Source organism: Vulpes vulpes, chromosome 13 (genome assembly GCF_048418805.1).
Source record: "Vulpes vulpes isolate BD-2025 chromosome 13, VulVul3, whole genome shotgun sequence".
Taxonomy (NCBI): Eukaryota; Metazoa; Chordata; class Mammalia; order Carnivora; family Canidae; genus Vulpes; species Vulpes vulpes.
Window position 1 is genome coordinate 132,558,626 of NC_132792.1, and position 23,013 is coordinate 132,581,638.

General features: G+C 36.5%; 1 protein-coding gene across 1 annotated transcript in view; it reads left to right on the plus strand.

The window, feature by feature from the left end:
- MROH9 (maestro heat like repeat family member 9) overlaps positions 1-23,013 on the plus strand; it is a 149,028-nt gene that overhangs the window by 104,632 nt on the left and 21,383 nt on the right. Inside the window, exons 6-13 of the mRNA XM_072733735.1 lie at positions 3,139-3,274; positions 8,510-8,628; positions 11,857-12,006; positions 14,808-14,962; positions 17,071-17,236; positions 18,386-18,528; positions 19,555-19,692; positions 21,194-21,314. Coding sequence (XP_072589836.1) covers positions 3,139-3,274; positions 8,510-8,628; positions 11,857-12,006; positions 14,808-14,962; positions 17,071-17,236; positions 18,386-18,528; positions 19,555-19,692; positions 21,194-21,314 — 1,128 coding nt within the window. The remainder of the gene's footprint in view (positions 1-3,138; positions 3,275-8,509; positions 8,629-11,856; positions 12,007-14,807; positions 14,963-17,070; positions 17,237-18,385; positions 18,529-19,554; positions 19,693-21,193; positions 21,315-23,013) is intronic.

The window sequence follows — 23,013 nt, forward strand, 5'->3', positions numbered from 1 at the left end:
AGGCACAAGGGATGCCTGGGTGTCTCAACAGTTGAGTGTCTGCCTTCGGTTCAGGGTGTGATTCTAGAGTCCCAGGATGGAGTCCCACAACAAACTCTCTGCATGGAGCCTGCTTCTCCCTCTGCTTGTGTCTCTGCGTCTCTCTCCCTCTCTCTCTCTCTCTCTCTCTCTCTCTATATATATATATATATATATATATATCTTGTGAATAAATAAATCTTAAAAAAAATCTTTAAAGAAAAAAAAAACTAGCCACAAAAAGCTACATGTTGTATGATTTCATTTCATGAAAGAGCAGAATAGGCAAATCCACAGACACTGAAAGCAGCTCTGAGGTTGCCAGGAACTAGGAGGACAGAGGATAAAGAATGACTGGTTAATGGTATATGGTTTTCATTGACCTGATGAAAAGATTTAAAGCTAGAGGGGTGCTTGGTTGGCTCAGTCAGTTAAGCATCAGACTCTTGGTCATGAAGTTGAGTCCCACACTGGGCTCTGAGCTCAGCACTAAGCCTGCTTAAGATTCTTTCTTTCCCTCTCCCTCTGTGTCTCCTCCCCCTGCTCATGCTCTCTCTCTCTCTCTCTCTCTCTCTCTCTCTCTCTCTCAGAAAAAAAGAAAAAGATTTAGAGCTAGAGAAAGGTGATGGTTGCTCAACATTGTGAATGAACCTAATGTCACCGAGTTAGGTACTTTGAAATTATTAAGATGGTAAATTGTAAGTTGTGTCTATTTTTTGCCACAAAAAATGCAAAGTAAAGTACAAGCAAAAGAAGTAGGGAAGTAGAAAAAGTGACAGAAGAAAGTTGAAGGGAAATAAGAGTGCTTCAAAACACCTACTTTATAAAGTGGAGGATCAACAAGATCTGCAAGTTATGAAGACATAAAAGTATTACTATATTACAAAAACAAACGAAAAAAGAAATGACTAAAAATATAATACAAATAACTGGTAATATGCAATATTGAGAGGACTGTGGCAAAGTGGAAGGATGTAATTGAACTAAACCCTAATTTATCACAGCAAGGAAGAGATAAGCAATATCCTAAACTGATATTAGAATAGAAATGGAAGTCTGTTATGAGAGGTAAAGAGGTGGCTTCCCAAAGAATCAGTTAAAAAACTTAGGAGTGATTGCCACTGGAATTTAGCACCTAAAGCTATTATTATCGTTAAGATGAGGAACTGGAGGGACCAGATCTACAAGGAAGGAATCCAGTAAGAAAGGGTCAGAAAACCAAGCAGAAATATTTAGGCTTGGAATGAATACTGAGAAGCTACTTTTCTCCAGAATTGACTCTTTTTTTTTCTTTCAGCACTTGGATATATTTTCTATAAAAACAGAGTCATATTGTATTGGAAGTTTCCAAAGTCTTATGTTGGAGAGGGTGTAGCTATGAGTGGCATACTTCTGAGAGGGCTGTGTAGTGCATTATCAGTCTGCTCCACAGTTCATATAGCCTTCTTCCTATCTTGTCCTACCCAAGGTCATGTTCCCCATCCTCCTCAAACATGCCATACAATCTAGACATGGCCACACCTACAATAGAGACCACACCTATACAGACGTGATCTAGCAAACAGAGTAGACAGACCACTGATAGCTTCATTTTACAAAAACACCTGGTAAGAATTGCACAAACACAAGTTCTTGAGAATGGATAATCAGAAAGGCAATTTGAGGGAAAATTATAATACAATAAGACTTTAGGGGCAATCTCCTATAAATTGTCCCCAACGTCTATGAACTGAGCTGACAGAACTATTCCTCCACCATAGCCAATACAGAAACACAACCTTTTGCTCTTTTTCCTTAGACCTACAATGCAATGGTGATTCTTAAAATCTTGCCATTCAATGGAAAAAGAAGGTTGGAATGCAACTCCAAAGTGAATAATACCCAAGGAAAGAAAACATGTTTCCCTAGAGCCTAGAGTAGAGGCAACCTATCCTGCTTCTAGATTCTCCTAAGTCATAGACTCCTAGAATAGACACCATGGCCAGCCTTATAAAAAATAAATAAATAAATAAATAAATAAATAAATAAATAAATAAATAAATAAAAAACAGAAAGGTCAGAGAATATCCACAGAAGAAAAAGTTTATCTGTCCTTCTACTGAGACCATCATTCTCAGTATCCTGTTCACTTATGCCCTTGACCCATGACCCAGGTCATTTCACATTCTTCTTTAGGAATAACTCTGTGGGCACGTGTGTGTATGTATGTGTGTATGTGTGTAAGATTGAGAGAGAGGTTGGTCAAAAAATGTGAGAAATAGAAACAAAAAGACATATGAGACAGGAAAAGAGAAGGAGAAGGAGGTTTTAGAATCAATCCTCCCAGTGGGCTGACTTGAACTCTTTTACCACCAACATTTGCTCTAATCCTCAAAGCATCTATTTAGGAAAAGTAATCACCTGTCTTAGAAACAAGAAGGCCTACTAGTTTAACAAATACATTTAAACAGAGTTCTTTTTGTTTAAAAAAAATGGTAATGGTACTCAAACCTTCACAAAAGCAGAATGTCTCTTCCATTCTCTTTTCTTCCTGACAACTGAATCAAGATGAAAATCTAAATATCTGAGTAGCCTGTGTGTCAAGGAAATTGTAGGAGGAAATACACAAATGTTGTAATAGTAGCTTTGACATCAGAAGTAAATGCTCTGAGTTTTAAAAAGTGAATTTCTCTGGGAAGAATCAGAACAATTCCAGGAGGAAACATTTCTCCAGTGGTTTACAAAGTCATCTGAAGAGTATCATATATAAAGAAAAAAGCATGGAAGTTTTTGGGTATCCATCCCCTGCCCCAATATCCTTGGAATTTGCTACCTGAAAATTACTACTTGATTAATGGAGTAGAAACTAGCATTTCTTGATTTGCTATTATTTTCAAGCACTTTGCTAAGAACTTTTTTTTTGTCATAAATAGTCCCCACAATAACTATTATAAAGTAGCATTTGTTATCCACATTTCATAGATGAGGAAACTAAGGCTCAGTAACAAATTTGAATATAGATTTTGTAAATTCTGAAACTCATCCTCTAATCCTAACCTGATATATACTAGAGGATCGGATGCAGACATTTAATGTTGACTATGCACAACAAATGCATTTTTCTCCTTGTTTTTCCACTAGGCAAATATTGATGCTCCATGTTTGGGTGTCCTGGCAGCAGAATTGTCTCTTCTGTGTTTCCATAATGATCCCTTAATCACACATCAAGCATCCTTGGGAATGTGTTACCTACTCTGGATTGCAAAGTGTCAGAATGGTAAGAATGATTTACCATCTCCTCTAATGGATACTTAGAATCTGTCCCTAATTATTCTATTGTGGGTCTCAAGAAGGCTCTATGTCTGTAGATTTCTAAATCCTTCCCCAAGATCTATAGTTCCACTTTTTAAAATGTATTTTGTAATCTTTTTAGAATTATCAAAATATGCCAGTAGTGGTAGAAGTGGTTCTTAAAGATCTATAAAGCATTTGACTTAGATTAGTGTTGGATGTTAATGGTAGGGACAAGAATGCTGTGGGGATGAAGGGAAGAAAAAAAAGAAGAAAGGCTACTAAGAAGAAATGACTTTCAAAAAAGAGGCATGTTTTTCCCCTCTAATGGGACATCAAATAGAATACTCAGATTCCTGCTTCCATGGTTGGGAAAAATTAGCCCAACACTAAAATAAATACTGCTCTGGCCAGTCTAACAAGGCATAAAAGCTAGTCCTGAAGGTACCAAACTATTTCCATATAAGTTAAACAGAGAAAATATCTATCCTCTCATAATACCTAACTATTAAATATATAAATATAAATACATATATTTGTTCTCAAGGCATTGAACATCAGATAACAAAGGACAATGATTCCTGAGAGATGGGAACAAATGAATAAATGAGATGGGGATTACAATTGCCTGAGCTTACCACCTAAAGTTTTTAGGCTCTTACCTAGTGGTCTCACCAAGTTGAATATACAGAATTAGGAATTCAGAGAGGTCAAGATAGCTAGGGTTTACAGGTCTGAATACCAGAGATGAGTGCGCAGAGAACTGCAGAGATCTGCAGAGGGTTCCTCTTAACCATTCAGGTGTGAAGTGATAAGAGCATGCTTGTGAGGAAACTATCTGAGGCTGGGGAGGACTGATTAGAGAGAAAAATCCAACAAACTCATTAAGGTTGGGAATAGTACCTATGACTATTAGTCAGAATTTAAAACTTCATAATTGATAAGTAATGAGGTAGAGTACTCAAAGGGTTTTTGTTTCATTGGAAGGAAAAAATTATCTCTAGACGAAATTGTTTTAGTACCACTTAATGAAGCTTAAAAACAAGATCTAAAAAGATCAAGCAATCTCCAAATACTTTTTTTTTTTTTAATGGTAGTCATAGAGAGAGAGAGAGAGAGGCGCAGAGGCAGAAGCAGGCTTCATGCACTGGAAGCCTGACGTGGGATTCGATCCCAGGTCTCCAGGATTGCGCCCGGGACCAAAGGCAGGCGCCAAACCACTGCGCCACCCAGGGATCTCTCCAAATACTTTAAATGCTCATCAGACTAAAGCTCACTACTGAGTACTCCCAGGAATACAAAAATTCCTGCATTCAACAAGTTAAAATTCACAGTGTCAGACTTCCAGTAAAAATTACTAGGTATGCAAAAGAAGCAGATTACAAGCCATAATGAGGAGAAACATGAATCAAAACTGACACAGAAATAATCCAGATGATAGAATTAGTAGACAGGGACAATAAAACAATTATTGTAATATATTCCAATTATTTAAGGATTCAGAGAAAAAGATGAGCATGTTAAGTAAAGATATAAAAAATTTTCTATGGGATCCCTGGGTGGCTCAGCGGTTTAGCACTGTCTTCGGCTCAGGACATGATCCTGGAGACCTGGGATCAAGTCTCACATCAGGCTCCCTGCATGGAGCCTGCTTCTGTCTCTGCCTCTCTCTCTCTCTCTCTCTCTCTCTCTCTCTCTCTCTTTCTCTCTGTCTCTCATGAATAAATACATAAAACCTTAAAAAAAATTTTCTAAAAGACTTCATTGAACCTCTGGAGATGAAAACTACAATATCTGAAATGAAGAACACTCCAGCAGACATCAACTGTATAATTTTAAGAGAGCCAGAGGAAAAAAAAAAGACACATTTCATCCAGAGGAACAAAGCAAATTTCTCATCAGAAACAATAAAAGCCATAAGCAATGGAGCAGCCTCCCAATGTACTGAAAGAAAAAAAAATCAGTCTGGAATTCTTTAGCCAGTAAAAATTCTTTTAAAAACAAAAGTGAAATAAAGACATGTTTAGATATACAAGAGCTGCTAGAATTCACCAGCAGATCTGCACTATGAGAAATATTAAAATAAATACTTCAAGAAAAAAATTCCCAGGTGAAAATCTAGATCTACATAAAAGAATGAAGAGTAATGGAGTACAACTGTGTAGGTATAAACTATAATTCTTTTATCATTATTTAAATCTTTTAAAATGATAATCACCTGTTTAAGGCAAAAAATAACATAATATAAATGAAAAAGAGGGTCATTTCATAATGATAAAAGGATCAGTTAATTAGTAAGACATAACATTTCTAAACACATATGTCCATAAAAACAGAAATGTGTACAAATTAAAAATCAAAATACATTAAACAAAAATGGATAGAACTGAAGAGATCTGGAATTACAGTCAGAGAATTCTGTAACCCTCTCTCAATAATTTATAACACAGAAAATTATTAAAGATATAGACTTGAACCAACTTGATCTAACATTTATAGAATACTCCACTAATAATGGAAAAATGAACATTCTTAAGAGAAAACAAAATTTACCAACATGGAGCATATTTAAGCCATAAATCAAGCCTTAAGAAAGCAAATTCCTTCAATCATACAAAATATATTCTCTGCCCAAAATGGAATTAAATTAGAAATAAAACCCAGAAAGATATCTGGAAAATTCAAAATATTTGGAAACTAGGTAATCCACTTCTAAAAAGCCCATGAGTCAAAAAAAAAAAAAGACATAAAAATGGAAATTGAAAGCATTTTGAGCAAAAATGAAAATATAATACCCATAAAGAAAACTCCAGACTGAAATGATCTAGCAAACACTTAAAGAAACTATACCAACCCTATACAAATTCTTCCAGAAATTAAAGAATGAGGGAATACTTGCCCATTCAGTGAGGCTAGCAACATTCTGATACCAAAAGCACATAAAGACATTATAAGAAACACAAAAAACAAAAAAACTACAGGCTAATGTTCCTCAAGAACACAGGTACAAAAATTTATAAATAGATCCACATAGGGGATCCCTGGGTGGCGCAGCGGTTTGGCGCCTGCCTTTGGCTCAGGGCGTGATCCTGGAGACCCGGGATCGAATCCCACTTCAGGCTCCCTATATGGAGCCTGCTTCTCCCTCTACCTGTGTCTCTGCCTCTTTCTCTCTCTGTGTGTGTGTGTGACTATCATGAATAAATAAATAAAATCTTAAAAAAAAAAATAGATCCACATATATATGGTCAAATGGTTTTCGATAAAAGTTCAAAGGAAGTTCAGTGAAGAAAGAGTAAATATCAGTAAATGGTCCTGGAAAAATTGGTTATATATATATGCAGGAAAAGAATTTGACCTGTATCTGATATATAATGCAAAAGCTAATTCAAAATGGACTCATAAGACTAAACATAAAATCTAAAACTATGAAACTAGAAGTCCTTGTACCTTGAGTTAGCCAAAGTTTTTTTTTTCTTTTTCCTTTATTTCTTCCTTTCTTCCTTTCTTTTTTTCTTCCTTTCTTTCTTTTGTTCATTCTTTTTTTTTATTTCCCCAGGGGAGAGGGCGGCAAGGGAGAGAGGCAGAAGGAGAGGGAGAGAATCCATGCTGAGTAGGGAGCCTATCTCAGGGCTTGAGGTCATGATCTGAGCCCAAATCAAGAGTGAGATGCTTAATTGACTGAGCCACTCAGGTGCCCCAAAGATTTCTTACACACCACCAAAAGCCTGACCTATAAATTTTAAAAATGAAAAATTAAGTATTTCTGCTCTTTGAAAGACACTGTTAAGAGAATAGATAAGCCACACACTGGTAGAAGACTTTTGCAAGTTACTTATCTGATAAAAGGCCTGTATCCAGAATTTAAAAGTGAATACTAAGTAAGAAAAAAGACAACAAATTTTAAAAAATATTAAATTTGAAATATTTGAATAATTTCACCAAAGAAGCACAAATGGCAAGGATGCACACCAAAAGATGTTCAATATTTGGTCATAAAAGGCATTTAACTTAAAAACTGCAATGAGACCCCACTATATACCCATTAAAATGTCTAAAATTGGAACGCCAACCATACCATATATTATTAAGGATGTGAAGCAACCAGAACTCTCACACATTGCTAAAGGGAATGTGAAATGACACAGCTTTGGAGAATAATTTGGCAGTATCCTAAAAAGATAAACACACATCTATCAAATGATCCAGTCATTCCATAACTTAGGATTTACCTAAGAGAAATGAAAGCAGATATTCGCACCAAGACTTGTACACACATGTTGACAGTACTTTTATTTGGAAAAGCCGAAAACTGGAAACAACCCAAATGTCTATCAGTAGGCAATTGGATTAGCAGATGATGGTATATACATGCAATGGAATAGTATTCATTAGTAAAACAGGAATGAACTGTTGATACATACAACTTGGGTGAATCACAAAATAATTCTGCTGAGGGAAAAATGCCAAACAACAGAGGAGTACATGCTATATGAATCCATTATATAAAATTAGAAAATAGGAAATTAAAAAAAATAAAATAGGAAATACAAACTTGACAAAGCTGATAACAGAAAGCAGATCTGTGGTTGCCTTTGGATCAGGGGTGGGTACAAGGGAGCAGGTGTGAAGAAGGGAATGAATATGATTGGGCTTTCTTATTTTTTATTTATTTATTTTTTTATTGCAGTAATGTTTTCATTGGTATATATATATATATATATATAAAAACTTACCAAATTGTACATTTTAAATAAACTGTCAAATCTCTACAGAGCTGTTAACAAACAAATGAAATTATTGAAATTCACCTTCTCCGGAATTAAAGACATATGCCCCTGAAGTTTTCATTGAGAGCCTCTGGCTTTCCTGATATATAACTTCTTCAACTCTTCGCAAAATACCTCCAAGTCTATTCTTCTACCAATAAACACTCCAATGTAATGACAGCTTTCCCAGTGCACTCAGTGATGCATTTGATGGGCTAAATGTATTCAATACATGCTCAACATGTTAAAATTATCTATGTCTTTCATTTGTATTCCCCAGAGGCCTCATTTAAACACTTTATTCGATGTGATTAAACTATTAACAGAGAGTTAAATGTTCAGAACACTTTAGATCTCCAGAATTGGGTAGGAAGGAGAAATTGGAAATAGCAATGTCATAGAAGGAACTAATGATCAAATAAGAACCTTAAACTCTTTTTCTTAATAAGCAGATATTGAAGAAATTAAATCTACAATGTGTAATTCTGGAAATCATGGCCTCCAACCTGTTCCCTCTGATACAGAATTCCTACTAATGGACTTGCAACAAGACAAAACTAAAATTACCCAGGTAACTTGCCCCCAACTTTATCCTATGGCTTTTATTTCATGTGTATTATTACTTTTAGTGGCAACTTATTTCATCAGTCTATATTTTTAATAAATTTTTCCCATGTTTGTAAAGTTCAGTGAAGCACAGAGCAAGTAATATGTAGAGTATTTGGCTTCTTGATTTTCATCTCTATGAATAAGAATAATGCCTGTTATTCCTGAATATTGCAATTTATATTATTTTATGGAATCCTTACAGAATGCAAATGATAGAAGTGTTTTCTAGTTTTATACTTCTTTTTGTTTGATTAATAAATATCCACTAAAGAAGGGAAACTTCTGGTTATGTAGCAAACTTAATAGTCACCAATTAACAGGCTTTTCAATAGTATTATAAGTTACTCAGCAAACATCAAAATAATCTGCTTTAGATTTTGTTTTTAAAAACCCATTAAATTAAAAAGAATTTAAGTTAAAATGATAAATCTCAGTAGCAAGTAAATAGTTTTTACATTGATCCAACCCTGGGGAATACCATGAGGTTCTGTATACTCTCTCACTTTCTTCAAAGTATCCATATGCTTGAAAGATCACCCAGCTCTGCAGCCTAGGTGGGCTGTCCCAACAAATGGCCTTCTAGCCACACGTATTGAGCCAATAGCTCAGCAGAGCTGCTGGGGAAGCCCTTCAGGCTAGCGTGGGAGAGTCTTATGGTCCCTCCTAAAATTACAAACATAAAGCAGTGTCTTCTCCTCCCACGGCTGAGATAGAATTATGGGAGGCTGAGAAGATGTAGAAGTGATACATCTGACATTATATGGTCAAAAATACTGCAGGTGTCTTAAATACACGTCTACATGATAGTGCATTTTTCCAAAATCAATCATTTTTTCTTACCCATCTCCCCTCAAAAAATCACGAGCCTGGTTGACTATGAAATTGTCCATTTACATAGGAAAAACAAGCATCCATCTAGGTATACTAGAAAATTGTTCTACATCCTTCCATCCTCCACTCCAGTGCCTGGAATTGGAATCCTGAGCGCCATGATTGAGCTAGTGAGTGGAGGACTGGATGCCTCCTTAGAGCCCCTTCCAAATGGTTCATGAGTCTAGCTACCACCAATTTCAAGTTGGTGTTCTGCCTTTTCTGAGTTTAATGTCCTTTGGATTTGAAAATCCTGGGACTTGAGGAGGGGGCTCTGGGTCCTTGCAATCATGACCTGCTATTTAGTTGCCACTTGTGAGACCAAAGCAGGCCAGTCTACGCCCTGTTTGCAAGAGAAATAGCTGGAAAACCCTGAAATTGGGATTTTCAGAGGTAAATTGGAACAGGTGGGTTGAGGATACAAGATTGTAGTAAGAATCTTGTAAGAACCAAGAAGACCATAGCCAAAGACAAAGTCCAAAGGATACAAATAGGAGGATAAGCATCAAGGTTTTTAGCCAAGAGGGCTAGAAACAAAACACCATGAAATGAAAAGATGGAATTTTGTTTAAAAAAAGCAATTTATAGATTAAGAGACTGTTCTTTTATATAGTGACCAGTTATAAGAAAGGACATTGTCTCCTAAAGAAGCCACAGAAGGTCATAAAAGTATCACAGACTAGGGATGCCTGGGTGGCTCGGTGGTTGAACATCCACCTTTGTCTCAGGTTGTGATCCCTAGATCCTGGGATCCAGTCCCACATCAGACTCCCCGCAGCAAGTCTGCTTCTCCCTCTGCCTATGTCTCTGTTTCTGTGTGTCTCTCATGAATAAATAAACAGAACTTAAAAAAAAAAATAGTATCACAGACTAAACCAAAAAAAAAGTGTTTATACCAAATAAACTACTAATCTCACTCATGGAAATTTATAGAAAGGAAAAAACTCAAATAATATATATTTTTATGAGAAGAGACTCTTCCCAGATGTATGATTTATTTTTTAAAAAACTGTGTGTCAAACACAGAAAAATAGATGATTAATTGTGGAATATCAAATTAATACTATATCATGCAGCCACTACAATGAGTAGCATCAAGAATATGTAATAATGAAAAAAATAGCAAGAAACAAGGGGAAGTATGGGTGCTTTCTAAAGAAGCTAGCTGGTCCTATGGGATTGGTATATTTCCAAAGAGTTACCCATAGATCACATTTTATAGGCAATCCCTGTCATTTGATGTAGTCTATTGTCATACCTGTACCTTCACATGACAGAAACTTCTAACAGTAGTTCTAATTTTCACTAGAAATTGCTTCTTCTACAACTTTTAAATAGACACTAAAGTAATTTTATTAAATAAACAGTTAAATAGAATATTCCCCCATTTCAATGTTTTTTTTAAATTCAACATATCATATAATTAAATCTGTCTTCCTTAAAGAAAGGCAAGCTATTTGTGATACTCAATCCACCTCACCAAGCCCCTAGTGACTTTCCTTTAGCTTTCTTCCATAGCATTCCAAGAATACCACCTTTTACCCCCCTGCCCAATAGGAAGGAGCCTGGTGGCCACCCATTCTCACTCAGACCTGCACTATTGACCCAAAGGAGCTATGCTCTATCCTTTTAATAAAGATGTAGATAAGCTTTCATTGGCAAGATTGAGTACCTTCTATACTTGGGGAAATGACTTATGTGTATGAGTCTGTATGTGTTTATAATATAAATGTAATGTATATATATAATCATGTATATTAAAGGGAAGAATATTACTCATTCATCTCTATTAACTGAGAGATCCATAATCATGCAATTTTGTTCATATTTTATGGTCTATGGGTATTCCTCTTTTATTTTTTTTATTTTATTCAAACAGCTGAATTGGTGTAAAATCAATATTACAAGGTTCCTTTTATTTATTTATTTATGTGTTTATTTATTTATTTATTTTATTTATATTTTTTTAACAAGGTTTTTTTAATTGTAATACCATGATTCTTCATTTGTTTCCTAGCCTGGCCACAAAGCTGACTTATTCAGATAAAAATGTTCTAACTGCCTTAAAAATCAGAAGAAAAAAGTAGATGTAATTCTACTTGAATTATAGCCATCTCAGTAACAATAGAGTTGTAAAATGTGATATTTAACATTTTTGAATGGAGGAAGAGGGCCACAACAGCAAATATGCCTAAGGCCCATAAAAATCTTTTGGTCCTACCTGACCCTGGAGCTTCCTCCAGGATGGTTGAATTTAGTTGTCTTTCTCATGTTGTTGTAGGTAAGGCCTGAAGTCATGGCTCTCCCCTTTTGGTTTCAGTATGTAGGACAAACCCTAATGCCATCCTTGCTGACTGACTTTGTGTGGAGTCTCCTGATGAGACTCTCTTCACCCAATTGTGTAACTGCATTCGAGGCGTCAACCATGCTGAAAATGACTCTGGAATATCATGCCCATAAGGTCACCATGGTAAGATACTTGACAATGAGCAAGGGAACACAGATTTTATTCTCTAAAGTGTTCCTGTTGCCTTTGTTATAGGCCTATTTCTTTTCCTTTTTATTTCTTGCTATTGTTCATTATGTTACTTTAATCAAATGAGGTGCTTTTTTGTGAAATATTTCAAGCATGCAGAAGAGTTTAGAAAATTATGTCATGAACTACGACCTACCAATCATACCAAATCATAGTACCTTGACACATTTGCAACTGTTTTTTTTTTTAAAGAATACATTAATGACAGTAAACTAGTATAGTTATAATTGAAATCTTTTGTGTAATGACTAAGGGAAGTTTTCAAGGACCCTCAGCTTGCTGTAGTGCTGGCTACATAATTTGTGGAGCCAAGTGCAAATGAATATAGGGCTTCCTGTTCAAAACATAGGGAAAAAGTGCCATTAAATATACAAACATATGAAAGATATTTCCTTTTCCTCTACAGTCTCTTTCAATTTGTCACAGCATTTTTGTTTTCTATTTAATGTCTTTCTAAGTTATAAATATGAGCATTTAATTCAACAAAATAACGCAATTTACATTTCATAGCTCACACAGGAATATGTTTTTCTTCTTACCAAAAGAACAGAAACACTACACAAAACTAACTCAATTGTTTTTATTTTACTTCTTGTCATTCACACATTCTATTAACACCTTCTATCCTCAGTTTATCGATGAGTCATCATTTTCCACTTAGATGGTTGAGGGTTCAATAAATGCTTATCTTATATTCACTTTGATGTCCCTCTGACTCCTATGCTCATGGGTTCACTGGAATTCTGTGCACTTAATGAGTGCTGCATGTGACTGGGGCTACACACAGGAATTACAGCTGATGCCTGCTCATATACATGCTCCATTGTCCCATTGGCTTCACTTACCAAACACAAGCTCAAAGATAAAAATATTAAAAATTTGAAGATGGTGACAGCAAAGCTTTGAACCTTCTGAGTGCAGAATCCTGTGCAAATGTAGAGATCACATGCTCATGAAACCAGCCCTGATGTGGTTGGGCTGAACTCCCAGATCCCAGTCCTGACAGTGTTATGTAATTGAAAATAAAATAAGAGCTCATACTCAAATTCACAGAGCAGGAAAGAGGAAGTAAAGCTTTCTATAGACCTCCCAATGAGGCTACAGATGGGAGGATTCCCAAAGGCAAGCACGACCCAGGGAGAAGCTGGAAGGCAACAGTCTATTTCTTGACCAATTCAAGTTCTCTCATCTATTGAGAAAGAGAGGCTGGATGAAGGCTGTAGAGAGGAAGAGAAGCCTGACAGAAAGCTAGATGTGTAAAACTAGCCTCTGCACAGTAAAATTATTGAATACATAGAAAGCAACTGAATGAAGATGGAAATTCAGCAACTTTTACTCCACCTCAGCTCCCACAAACAACTGAAGTACTGAATACAGTGGATTCTTGTCTTAAACTGGATTGGATTCTAAAATCAGGTATAAAAGGGGGTGCCTGAGTGGCTCAATTGGATAAGGGTCCACTCTTGGTTTTGGCTCAGGTCGTGATCTGGAATCTGTGATATCCAGCCACACAGAGCTTCTCACTCAGTGTGGAGTCTGTTTGAGATTCTTGCCCCTCCTTCCTTCCCCCACTGTTGCTCCTCCTGCTCACATCACTCTCTCTCTCTCTAAAACTAAATAAATAAGATATTTTTTAATAAAATAAAATCAGTTATAATAGAAAATTGTTCATGGTTAAAATTATCCCTGAAAAAAAACCTAAATTGCATATATAGTATATGGGCTTATAATATCAAAATAAATCTAACACAGCAAGTCTTCTTTTAGGAATTAAAGCAGATCATAATTGCTGTACTTGAGTGTACAGTAACATAGTTGGCTTGTTTTGAGACATGCTGCCTGGAAAAGAAAAGAGGATAAGAAGAAAGAGCTCTAAACCCATAGTTAAAAAGTCAATGGAGAAGAACAATGTTAAATGTCCACAATTTTGTGTTCACCTTGGAGCATATGCAGCACAAGGAATGTCCTGCACTCTTAACACTTCAGTTATTTTATTTTATTTTTTTTGCTTGGAGTTGGGGGTTGGTCTAGATAACTAACTGTATATGAGACAATTGCAATTGAATGTAAATTATATCAACCAACATTTCAGCTTATGATCTTTGAGGAATATTTTAAAAATAGTGAAGTTATCTGGTTAGATGAATTTGATGTTCAATATATAGCCACTAATTTGAGGCAAATTTCAGGTCTGGCTAGTAATCTCCTTGTTCACGAATGAATATAAAGGGGAAAAAATAAAACTGACATAGGGCCTATGAGTAGAATTTGCAAGAGTATGTGACCCAGTGTTTACCATTCTGGACCATTCTTCCAACACATAGTTTAACCATTCCATATGTAGATTCAAGTCTTCTTTAACTTTCAGAAAGGTTTTTTGAAATTCCATTGTTATTCTGCTCCATAATTTTGACTTCCTTCTTAAAGGATTTGAATTATACATGTTCTCTATACCGAGCTTTTATGTCTTATATAATGAAGTCTACCTTCCCCAAATAATTTTTTTTAAAAAAAACTGGGTATTTTCCCAATATCAATAAATGCATAGGCTTACTTCTCATCAAAACAAATATTTTACATTGTGTAGTCATACATATAAATATGCTTTCCTCTAGTGCTTATTTGTGTGTTAATTGCTGCCTTGGCCATTCTGAGGAGGGCTGAATTCTTAGATCCAAGAAATCCTTGGTTTAGAGGTGGCCATGGAACAAAAGACTCTGAAATTATTTTTCCAGGTGTCTAAGATTGTGGATGCTATTTATAAGCAATTGTGTGATCATTCTTCTCATGTCATGAGGCATACTTTGTTGCGGGCCATCACCTTGTTGATACGTACTTCACCGAAGAAGGTTATCTTTCAGCTTATGGATTACCCAATCCCAGCAGACAAGTAAGACACCCTTACACCTTCCACAAGGGTCTCCAGAATATGACAGAGCTGGATAGAGTTAGGGTCACATTAGGGTCACTTCTTTTTTTCTGAAAAATGATGTCTATTTTTGTACAACATAGGATGATCATAAAGTTTAAATAATATCATGCATTTTATTTATATTCTCATACAACACCTACACAGAGTAAACATCACTGATAAATGATCATGGTCACTATTATTTATGTGATACTTTAAATTGTGTTCTACTGCATATTCCATAGGAACAAGCCTCTCCTCAAAGTAATGATGGATTTTTTGCCATAAGTGATAAAATTTATAGTGCTTTTTTCTCATTTATAAAAAACAGATGTAAGGTATTTCTATCCACCAACAAAATAATGAAACATTAGAAGTAGCTGTTCCTTAGTTATTTATCTGAAATTCATGATCCAGGATCACAGAAAATATTAAGGAGAAAAGAATACCAATGTGAGCTTAAGGGACAGTATGAGCCTAACTCGCATTAGAAGAGGGTAGTAAATGACAGCACTTCATTTCTATCATTTGTACCTTGAGAAGGAAGGTAATACTTCTCTACTATTAACAGTATAAAAGGCAGGAAATTACATTAAGAAAAAGATTCAGGCTTTGAAAACAAATGGATCTGAATTCTTTCTCAGCCACACAAATTTCTAAACACCTTGGTCCTCAGTTTGTGAGATGAGAAAAATTCTTTATCTATAAAGCAATTATATAAGTTAATATCTGTAAAGGCATATCAAAACCCATAAAATGTTAAACCAATTATATGACTGACCTTTTTTTCCAACTGAACGCTTATATTAATTTGGGAGGCTCACAAATACAAAGCATTTTACTACTCAGAAAATTCCGAAATTAAAAATCTTTGTAAGACTCAGTGTTTTCTCATTCAGGAATTAAGCACCCATTGTATGTAAAATATTACCAACCTTCAAGCATATTTTTGAGAGAGAATGGCCCATGGATTAAAGTTGCCAGTGAATTCAATACAAACAATATGAAATGAGGAGGTATAGACAGCAAGCACAATTAGAGTTAGGTGAACTTAATTAAAATAGTCATCAGCAGATCCTCTGCAATAGTAGGTGAGGTTTGAGGTAGAAAAGACGAGGATTTGCAGTTGAGCTAAATCAGAGAAACAGAGAGACTTGTCTGATCAGCTAACAAGTATGATCAAGAGGTAAAGGAATGAGACAGGGTATATGAGACTTGATGTCCATGTGGTTCTAAGCATAGTTCTAAAGTTGAGCCAAAAAGGCAGGAGCAGTGGGGTAATGGGTTCTAAAGACCTGGTATGTCTGTGTCCCACAGGACCAGGCCTCCCTTAGGAACCTAAATGCAGACACACTATAAAATAGGGTTCAGAACCCAGCACAGATTAATAAGGTATCGGGAATTTACCCACACAAAGGTGTCTAGCAGTTTTTAAGATAAGCACAAATTAAAAAAAAAAAAGTCCCAAAGAGTGGCCAGATATATAGAAAGGAGCTAGGGGACTGGAGGTTGAGAAGCCAGGATTCTAGTAACATCAGTGTCACTAATTAAATGTGTGACTGTTCACAAAAGGGACCACTCATCTGAGTTCAATTTAAATTAATTTTCTAATTTTTAAATTTATATAGTTAATTTTTTGCTTAGTATTTCTATTTGGTTTTTTTAAGTTGATATATGTATTTATATATTAATCTGTATTTCTATACCAGTTTTTAAATATTTTATTATTCCTTGGTGAACAAGGTCACAAGGTGGGAAGATCAGATCTTGGAATGGAGAAAACTTACCCATTCTTGACAGTGACCTGGACAGATATTTAAATGTGCTAAGAAATGAACTTGCAGACTTGCAGACTATATTTTCTGTAAGATCTCATCTAAATTCTTCCTCTGTTTTCAAGGACAAGAGATTAATGGGATTATTTGGAAATGAGCATATCAGTTTGGTTTAGACTTGTCTGCAATTTCTGTGCTACATAAACATGTAAAATCAAGACTTTTCCCAATTCACAACACAGTAGAAGTAGGAAATTAATAACCTGATTCTCACTATGTGGGATGGGGGTGGTGCGGGGGCTGTGTTTGCAGCACTTTGCTACTGATGTGGCAGGCAGCAGGCTCTGAGTCAAGGATGGCCCCTCATGTGCTGAAGACAATCTTGTTGATACTGAAAGGAAAGCCTGGAGAAATGCAGGACAGCCTAATGGAAAGAAGACATTTCTCCCTAGATACTACTAATATGATGCCTGTAGCAGTAAGTAATACCATGAGTGTTTCTCTGTCCTGGTGTTTTTCTGATCATGAAAACCCCTATCTACCCACAGAATCAGTCATACTTCTTGACACTGTTCTGCTTTCATCCATTCATTCTTATTGCTTTCATTCATTCATACTTAGAGTGCCTACTATATGCCATACCCTGATCAGAAAGCTTACATTCTGGTAAAAGACACAGTAAACAAACAAACAAAAAAATGTGTCATGTGTCAGATGATATAAAGCTGAGAAGTGACATAAAGTGATGTGGAGAAAAGGAAGTGGCAGGGAGGATTTAGGAAAGTTGGTCAAGGAAGGCCTCTCTGCTGAGGCAACATCCAGTCAGAGAATAAAGGAGTGGTCCTTGCAAATATCTGGGCAAGAGAGTTCCAGACAGAGAGAAGGACAAAAGCTCTGCAATGATGGGAACTTGCCTGCTACATCAGCGACTACAAGGAAACCAAAAGAAGAGAACGGAACAAGGATGGAAGTTCAGAGATGGTGTCAGAGAGTAGCCACCAGATGGACCTTATAGACTTTTATAGGCATGTGAAGGCCTAATGTCATTTGTGCCCACCATTTCATATTTCCTGAGGACTAAAATCACTGCTTCTGGAAGTAAATTCTAGTCTTACAGAGATATAATAGGAAGAAAATGGGTAGTGTTCCACTAATGTGGGGTGGTCGAATGTGTTTCTCTGATGTGGTGGGTGGGTATTGAAGTGGTCAGTGGACCAAATGATTGTTAGTGATCTAGCCTGCCTCCTCTTAAATATCTCACTGGCCTGAATTGTTCAAGCATAGGGAGGACCTGGGTTATTGGTAGGACTATTCTTCATGGCCACATATGAAGGGGACATTGGGATGTATACTGTCCTTTAGAACCAGCTGGCTTCCCACTGGTTTGGCAGCCAAGAGTTGTTGATAGTGCTTTGGGAGCTTATTGCCATAGAATACTGGGCACTGTTCCTGGTTCAAAATGGACTTAGTCGCGGTTACAGAATGAATGAATACACATTCACACTAGAGGCTTCCTTCTAGGAGGAATTGCAAAGGGGTTGCAATTCCTCCTTCCCCATTTCACTAAGGCTGACAGGGTTTAGAGACAGGTGGCTCCTTTATTGACTTCTTTTTCCTTCTCTTATAGGCATCCCAGGCTCTGTGCACATTGCTGCCTATTAGTTCTTACAAGAGAGCGGTGGCCCAGTTTTTCCCCCAGCTCTTGGTGGCTCTCATACTTCAACTCTTCTACAGCAGTGACCTGAGACTGATGATTAAGGACAGGCTGTTGTGAGATCATATCAGTTATTTTAATTTCAATAAGAAATAAGCTTCTAGCTGTCAACTATTTCTAGTCCCTTGGCTTCATGTGGAACCCTTTATAATTATATGCAATGCATTCGTTTATTACAGTTTTCTTTCCTCTGAAGGGTGGAAGGCCTTTAGAACTCCTAAGTAGCAATAAGTTAGCTAGGACCTTCCCTGAGTGTGTGCAGAGTGTACAAAGAACCACTCCCACAGAACATGGTTTATTCTTGCCAGAGGGAGGCTACCAAGGGGAGAGAGAGCTGGCCGGAGCATTAGATCCAAAGCCAGACACATGCTAGCTCTGCCACCTACTGTCTGACAGTGATTTCTCTGGGTAATTGTATGTGAGAGATTAAAATAATGTTTACAAATGTCCTCTGGGAACTTCAAAGTTGTTTTGTGGTTGATGATGTAATCTGTGGGCTTAAGATGGCACACAGTCATTCTGTCCACATAAGGCAAGATTCAGCTCTCTCCTTTCACCCAAAACAGTATAGTTAGCTTTGCTGTCCTCCGGAGAAATCTGGACCCACTGCCTGCTATTTGCCTTCATCAGGGGTGGACTTCTAAGCCGAGCAGAACTCCAAAGCACAATCCATACCATTAAGATATTTAATCCATTCTCTGTCTTTCAAGTAGACACACATCAAATCATCCCACACAGATGAGAATATATCTATTTATTTAAAGCATCCAAAAAAGAAAAGCAGCAGGCACTTTTAGCAAATTATCACATCATTTAACATCTTTTAATAAGCTTTATGCTCATAAACTAATAAGCTGATCAATGATTAATCTTAGGTTTTACACAGTACCATTTCAGTTGAACCCTAAATCCTATGTATTGTTGACCAGGGAAGATGAAGAGCATTGGAAGTTGTTTTCCTTTGAAACATTCCCTTCCCCAAAACCAGCATCCTGCCCAAGATGAAATGAAAAGGCAGGTCTTACGTACTTAGTGACATAAAGGCCAGTCAAGTGTGACTCTGCTCTTCTTTGGGGCCTTAGCTATGCCCGGGATGCCCTGAGAGTTCTGCTGAACTGTTCTGGACTGCAAAAGGTGGATATGGCTCTAAAGAAAAAGAACTGCTGGAACCAGTCTTCCCAAGTGCTGTTTCATCATCACGGGGTTTATCTTGTTGCCAAGTAAGAAGAGGGGCTCTGCATGGGGTTCACTGTCTCTGTCTCACCTTCTCCAATTTTCTTGAGCCATGTGTGAACACAGTCAATATCCACTCCAACTTCCCTCTCTCTTCTAATGATCTGAATTGCCATTTGATTTCTAGTTCTTCCCTTATTTTAGGGATTTATTACTTACTGGGATAGTTTTCTCTTTCTTTGTCCTCCTACTTGATACAGATGCCCAATTTTCCTCCCTCCAAAGAACAGGTTTCTCTTTCAAATATAGAGAACTAGAGGTAAATCTGCTTTTTCTTTCCTCTGCTGTTAGCTTATTCCTGCTTTGTAGGTATCAGACAGTTATAGATGTGTTCCCGCTTTAAAGAGGTTCAATAAAAATCTGTTTGCAATGAGACAAATAAATTTGAAAAGTATATTGAAAGAGAACTTTTATTTTTCTTGTTTGTTTTTCTAGTTAACTCCTTACCAAATGGCAAGTTTCTGATTATAGGGATTAGATTTTCTGATGAAGAATCGAGATACACAGACTTGACAACATAATAGGCCATTTGAAGTTGTGACCAATGCAGAAAGTACAGTCTATATGGTCTCTGGGCCCCTCATGCATTTCAAGTGGCAACTAACTCGCACACAGATTTCAGGAACATCTTATTTTATAAAATTATGGTACATCTGCACCCCACAAATGGCCACTAGTTAAGAGTCACAATATCCTTAGTACCTTTGGATCTTCTTACTTAAAATGTGGTCCTCAGACCAGCAGTAACAACATCATCTAGAAGTTAAAAATAGAAGGCAAATAGAATCTCATGGCCCACTCCAGTCCCACTGAATCAGAATCTGCACTTTAGGAAGATCCCTGGGTAATTTGTACACACATTAAAATATGAGAAGCATTGGTTTAAAATACCAACCTAGAGTCTTACAATGAAATCTGTCACATCAGCTTTTCCAGTCCTACTAGCCATCTGATCCAGGCCAGTGTGTCAGGACAACTGTGAGACTGGCCATTGCCCAGAGTGGCTTAGTGAATCAGAACTCATTAATTCTCCTGAGTAACATAGGATAGTCCCAAACTCTCTTTTCCATTATATCATTCAAAGGAAAGACTTGGTCTAAAACCATGATGGTGATCTATGCAGCCATCTTGGATTGCCAAGATATTTATTTTGCACTATTTATTTTCTCTCCTTGCTCAGGCAAGAGCTTATGGTATTACAAGGCATTCTGTTGTGGAGCACAGGAAAGGAAAGATAGGAGAGAGGAGTGATATTAAGGAAAGAGATATAATCAGTGATCCAAGTCTATATAATAGAGTCTGGAGTCTGAATAGAATCAGAATGGGGCAACAGTCTACCTTGAATTAGGGAATATTAGAAAATATCTATTTATCTGGGTGGTACAAAATATGAGGATAATGATTCTCTCTTTACGACCATTAGCAGCTGCTAATGCAGGAAGATCTTTTATCTTCTTTGCTAATTCAGTGCCTTATTCTCCTTTACAGAACTCTCAGTGACTATAACTTCCCACAGTTTCCAGAGACCTTGCGTTATCTCTACAAGCTCTCAGTGGAAGGTCCTAGATGGTCAGAAGACAGTGTCATCATAGTAATATTCTTCACTGAAGTGAGTTTTATTGGAAGACTGCAAACAACCAGGTTCTCATTCCTTATCCAAACTTAAGTCCACCCTCCAATCTTTTATCTCCCTCTCTTAATATTAACTCTTATCAAGAGTTGAGAAAATGAAAAATAACTTTTGTCATGTCCTGGATGTGGATTTGCACAAACACTAATTATTTAATACCAGTTCATATATATCTGCATGCTTGTTAAAATAAATCAAGGAATACTCCAAGTGTACCTAAAGTTTACTTAAAGATAATAGGTAACATCTGGGATCTGAATGATATATCATACTAGGGGAAGAAAAAGGAATGGTCCAAATAATGGAGTAAAATTAAGATCTAGAACTACAGTAATGTTTATATGAATATTACACCATATATTAGAATGCTATACTACAGCCAAGCAAATTGAGGAAGTCCTTTTCCTTACATAAGGAATGTAGAAAGTTTTATAAGTTGAAATTCTCTGAGTCAAATATGAATCTTTCCATAGAGGTAATATATCATAAAGTATCAATCTAAAGTGCCATGCCAAATATTCTAAAAAATTTGGCATAATTTGAAACATCGTAGTCAGTGAAACAGCTAATAAACTATAAAAGACTGACCCATTCACTACACTACTTACTTCTAGAGTTTTCAGAAAGATACATAACTTAGTTTAACCAATATCTGCACTAGCAAATCACTAATGTTTCCAAACCTGCCTAATCCATTTGAATCTTTCATTATTTTTATTATGTTATGCACTATTTTTTCATTATATTGTCCTTTAACTATATACAAACATTAAACAGGTCTTAATATGACATACATAATTGCTCCCATAAAATGATACATTCAAAAGAATTTACAAAGGACATAAGATTTACATAGGTATTATTACTGTGACAGATGATGTTTAATGAACCCTAATTGCCTCTCTTAACATGAATGTAGTGCTTCCTGCTCTTGAAGAGTGGCATACCTGTCCTTCTAAGAACTGAGCGATGACCACCTTGTTCCACTTTCTCTAAGTGGAGCATCTGGGCAATCCTCAATGGCTCAGTTCTCCATAAGGTCACTTGGCCTTTATTTTTTTTTAATATATTTTTTAAAGATTTTACTTATTTATTCATGATAGACAGAAAGAGAGAGAGAGAGAGAGAGAGAGAGGCAGAGACACAGGCAGAGGGAGAAGTAGGCTCCATGCCTGGAGCCCGACACGGGACTTGATCCTGGGACTCCAGGATCGCTCCCTGGCAAAAGGCAGGCACCAAACTGCTGAGCCACCCAGGGATCCCCTCACTTGGTCTTTAGATGTTCTAAGCACACAACCTATGTATTTTACCTTAGTTTAGTCTTGTTAGCCAGCAATAGTCAACATAGTACTATCGATGCTTATGCCATGTATTTAGATGTGTTTTTTCTAGTTTTCTACTGATATAAGTAACAGTAGAGTTTACATCTTTGTGCCTAAATTTTCTTTCTTTTAGTATTTTAGATTATTTCCCTCTAATAGGGAAATATCACACTATCCACACTTAGATTAATACAGTCTAATGCTCTAATAGATTCCAAGAATCTGAAATAATAACTAAAGAGCATAAATATTCTCAAGGCTAAGGATTTTTATTGCCAGACTGATTTCTGTAAGGTAGAGCCAACCAGCACTCCCTATGCAGTTCACAAGAGCACTCACCCCACTGCACTCTTGCC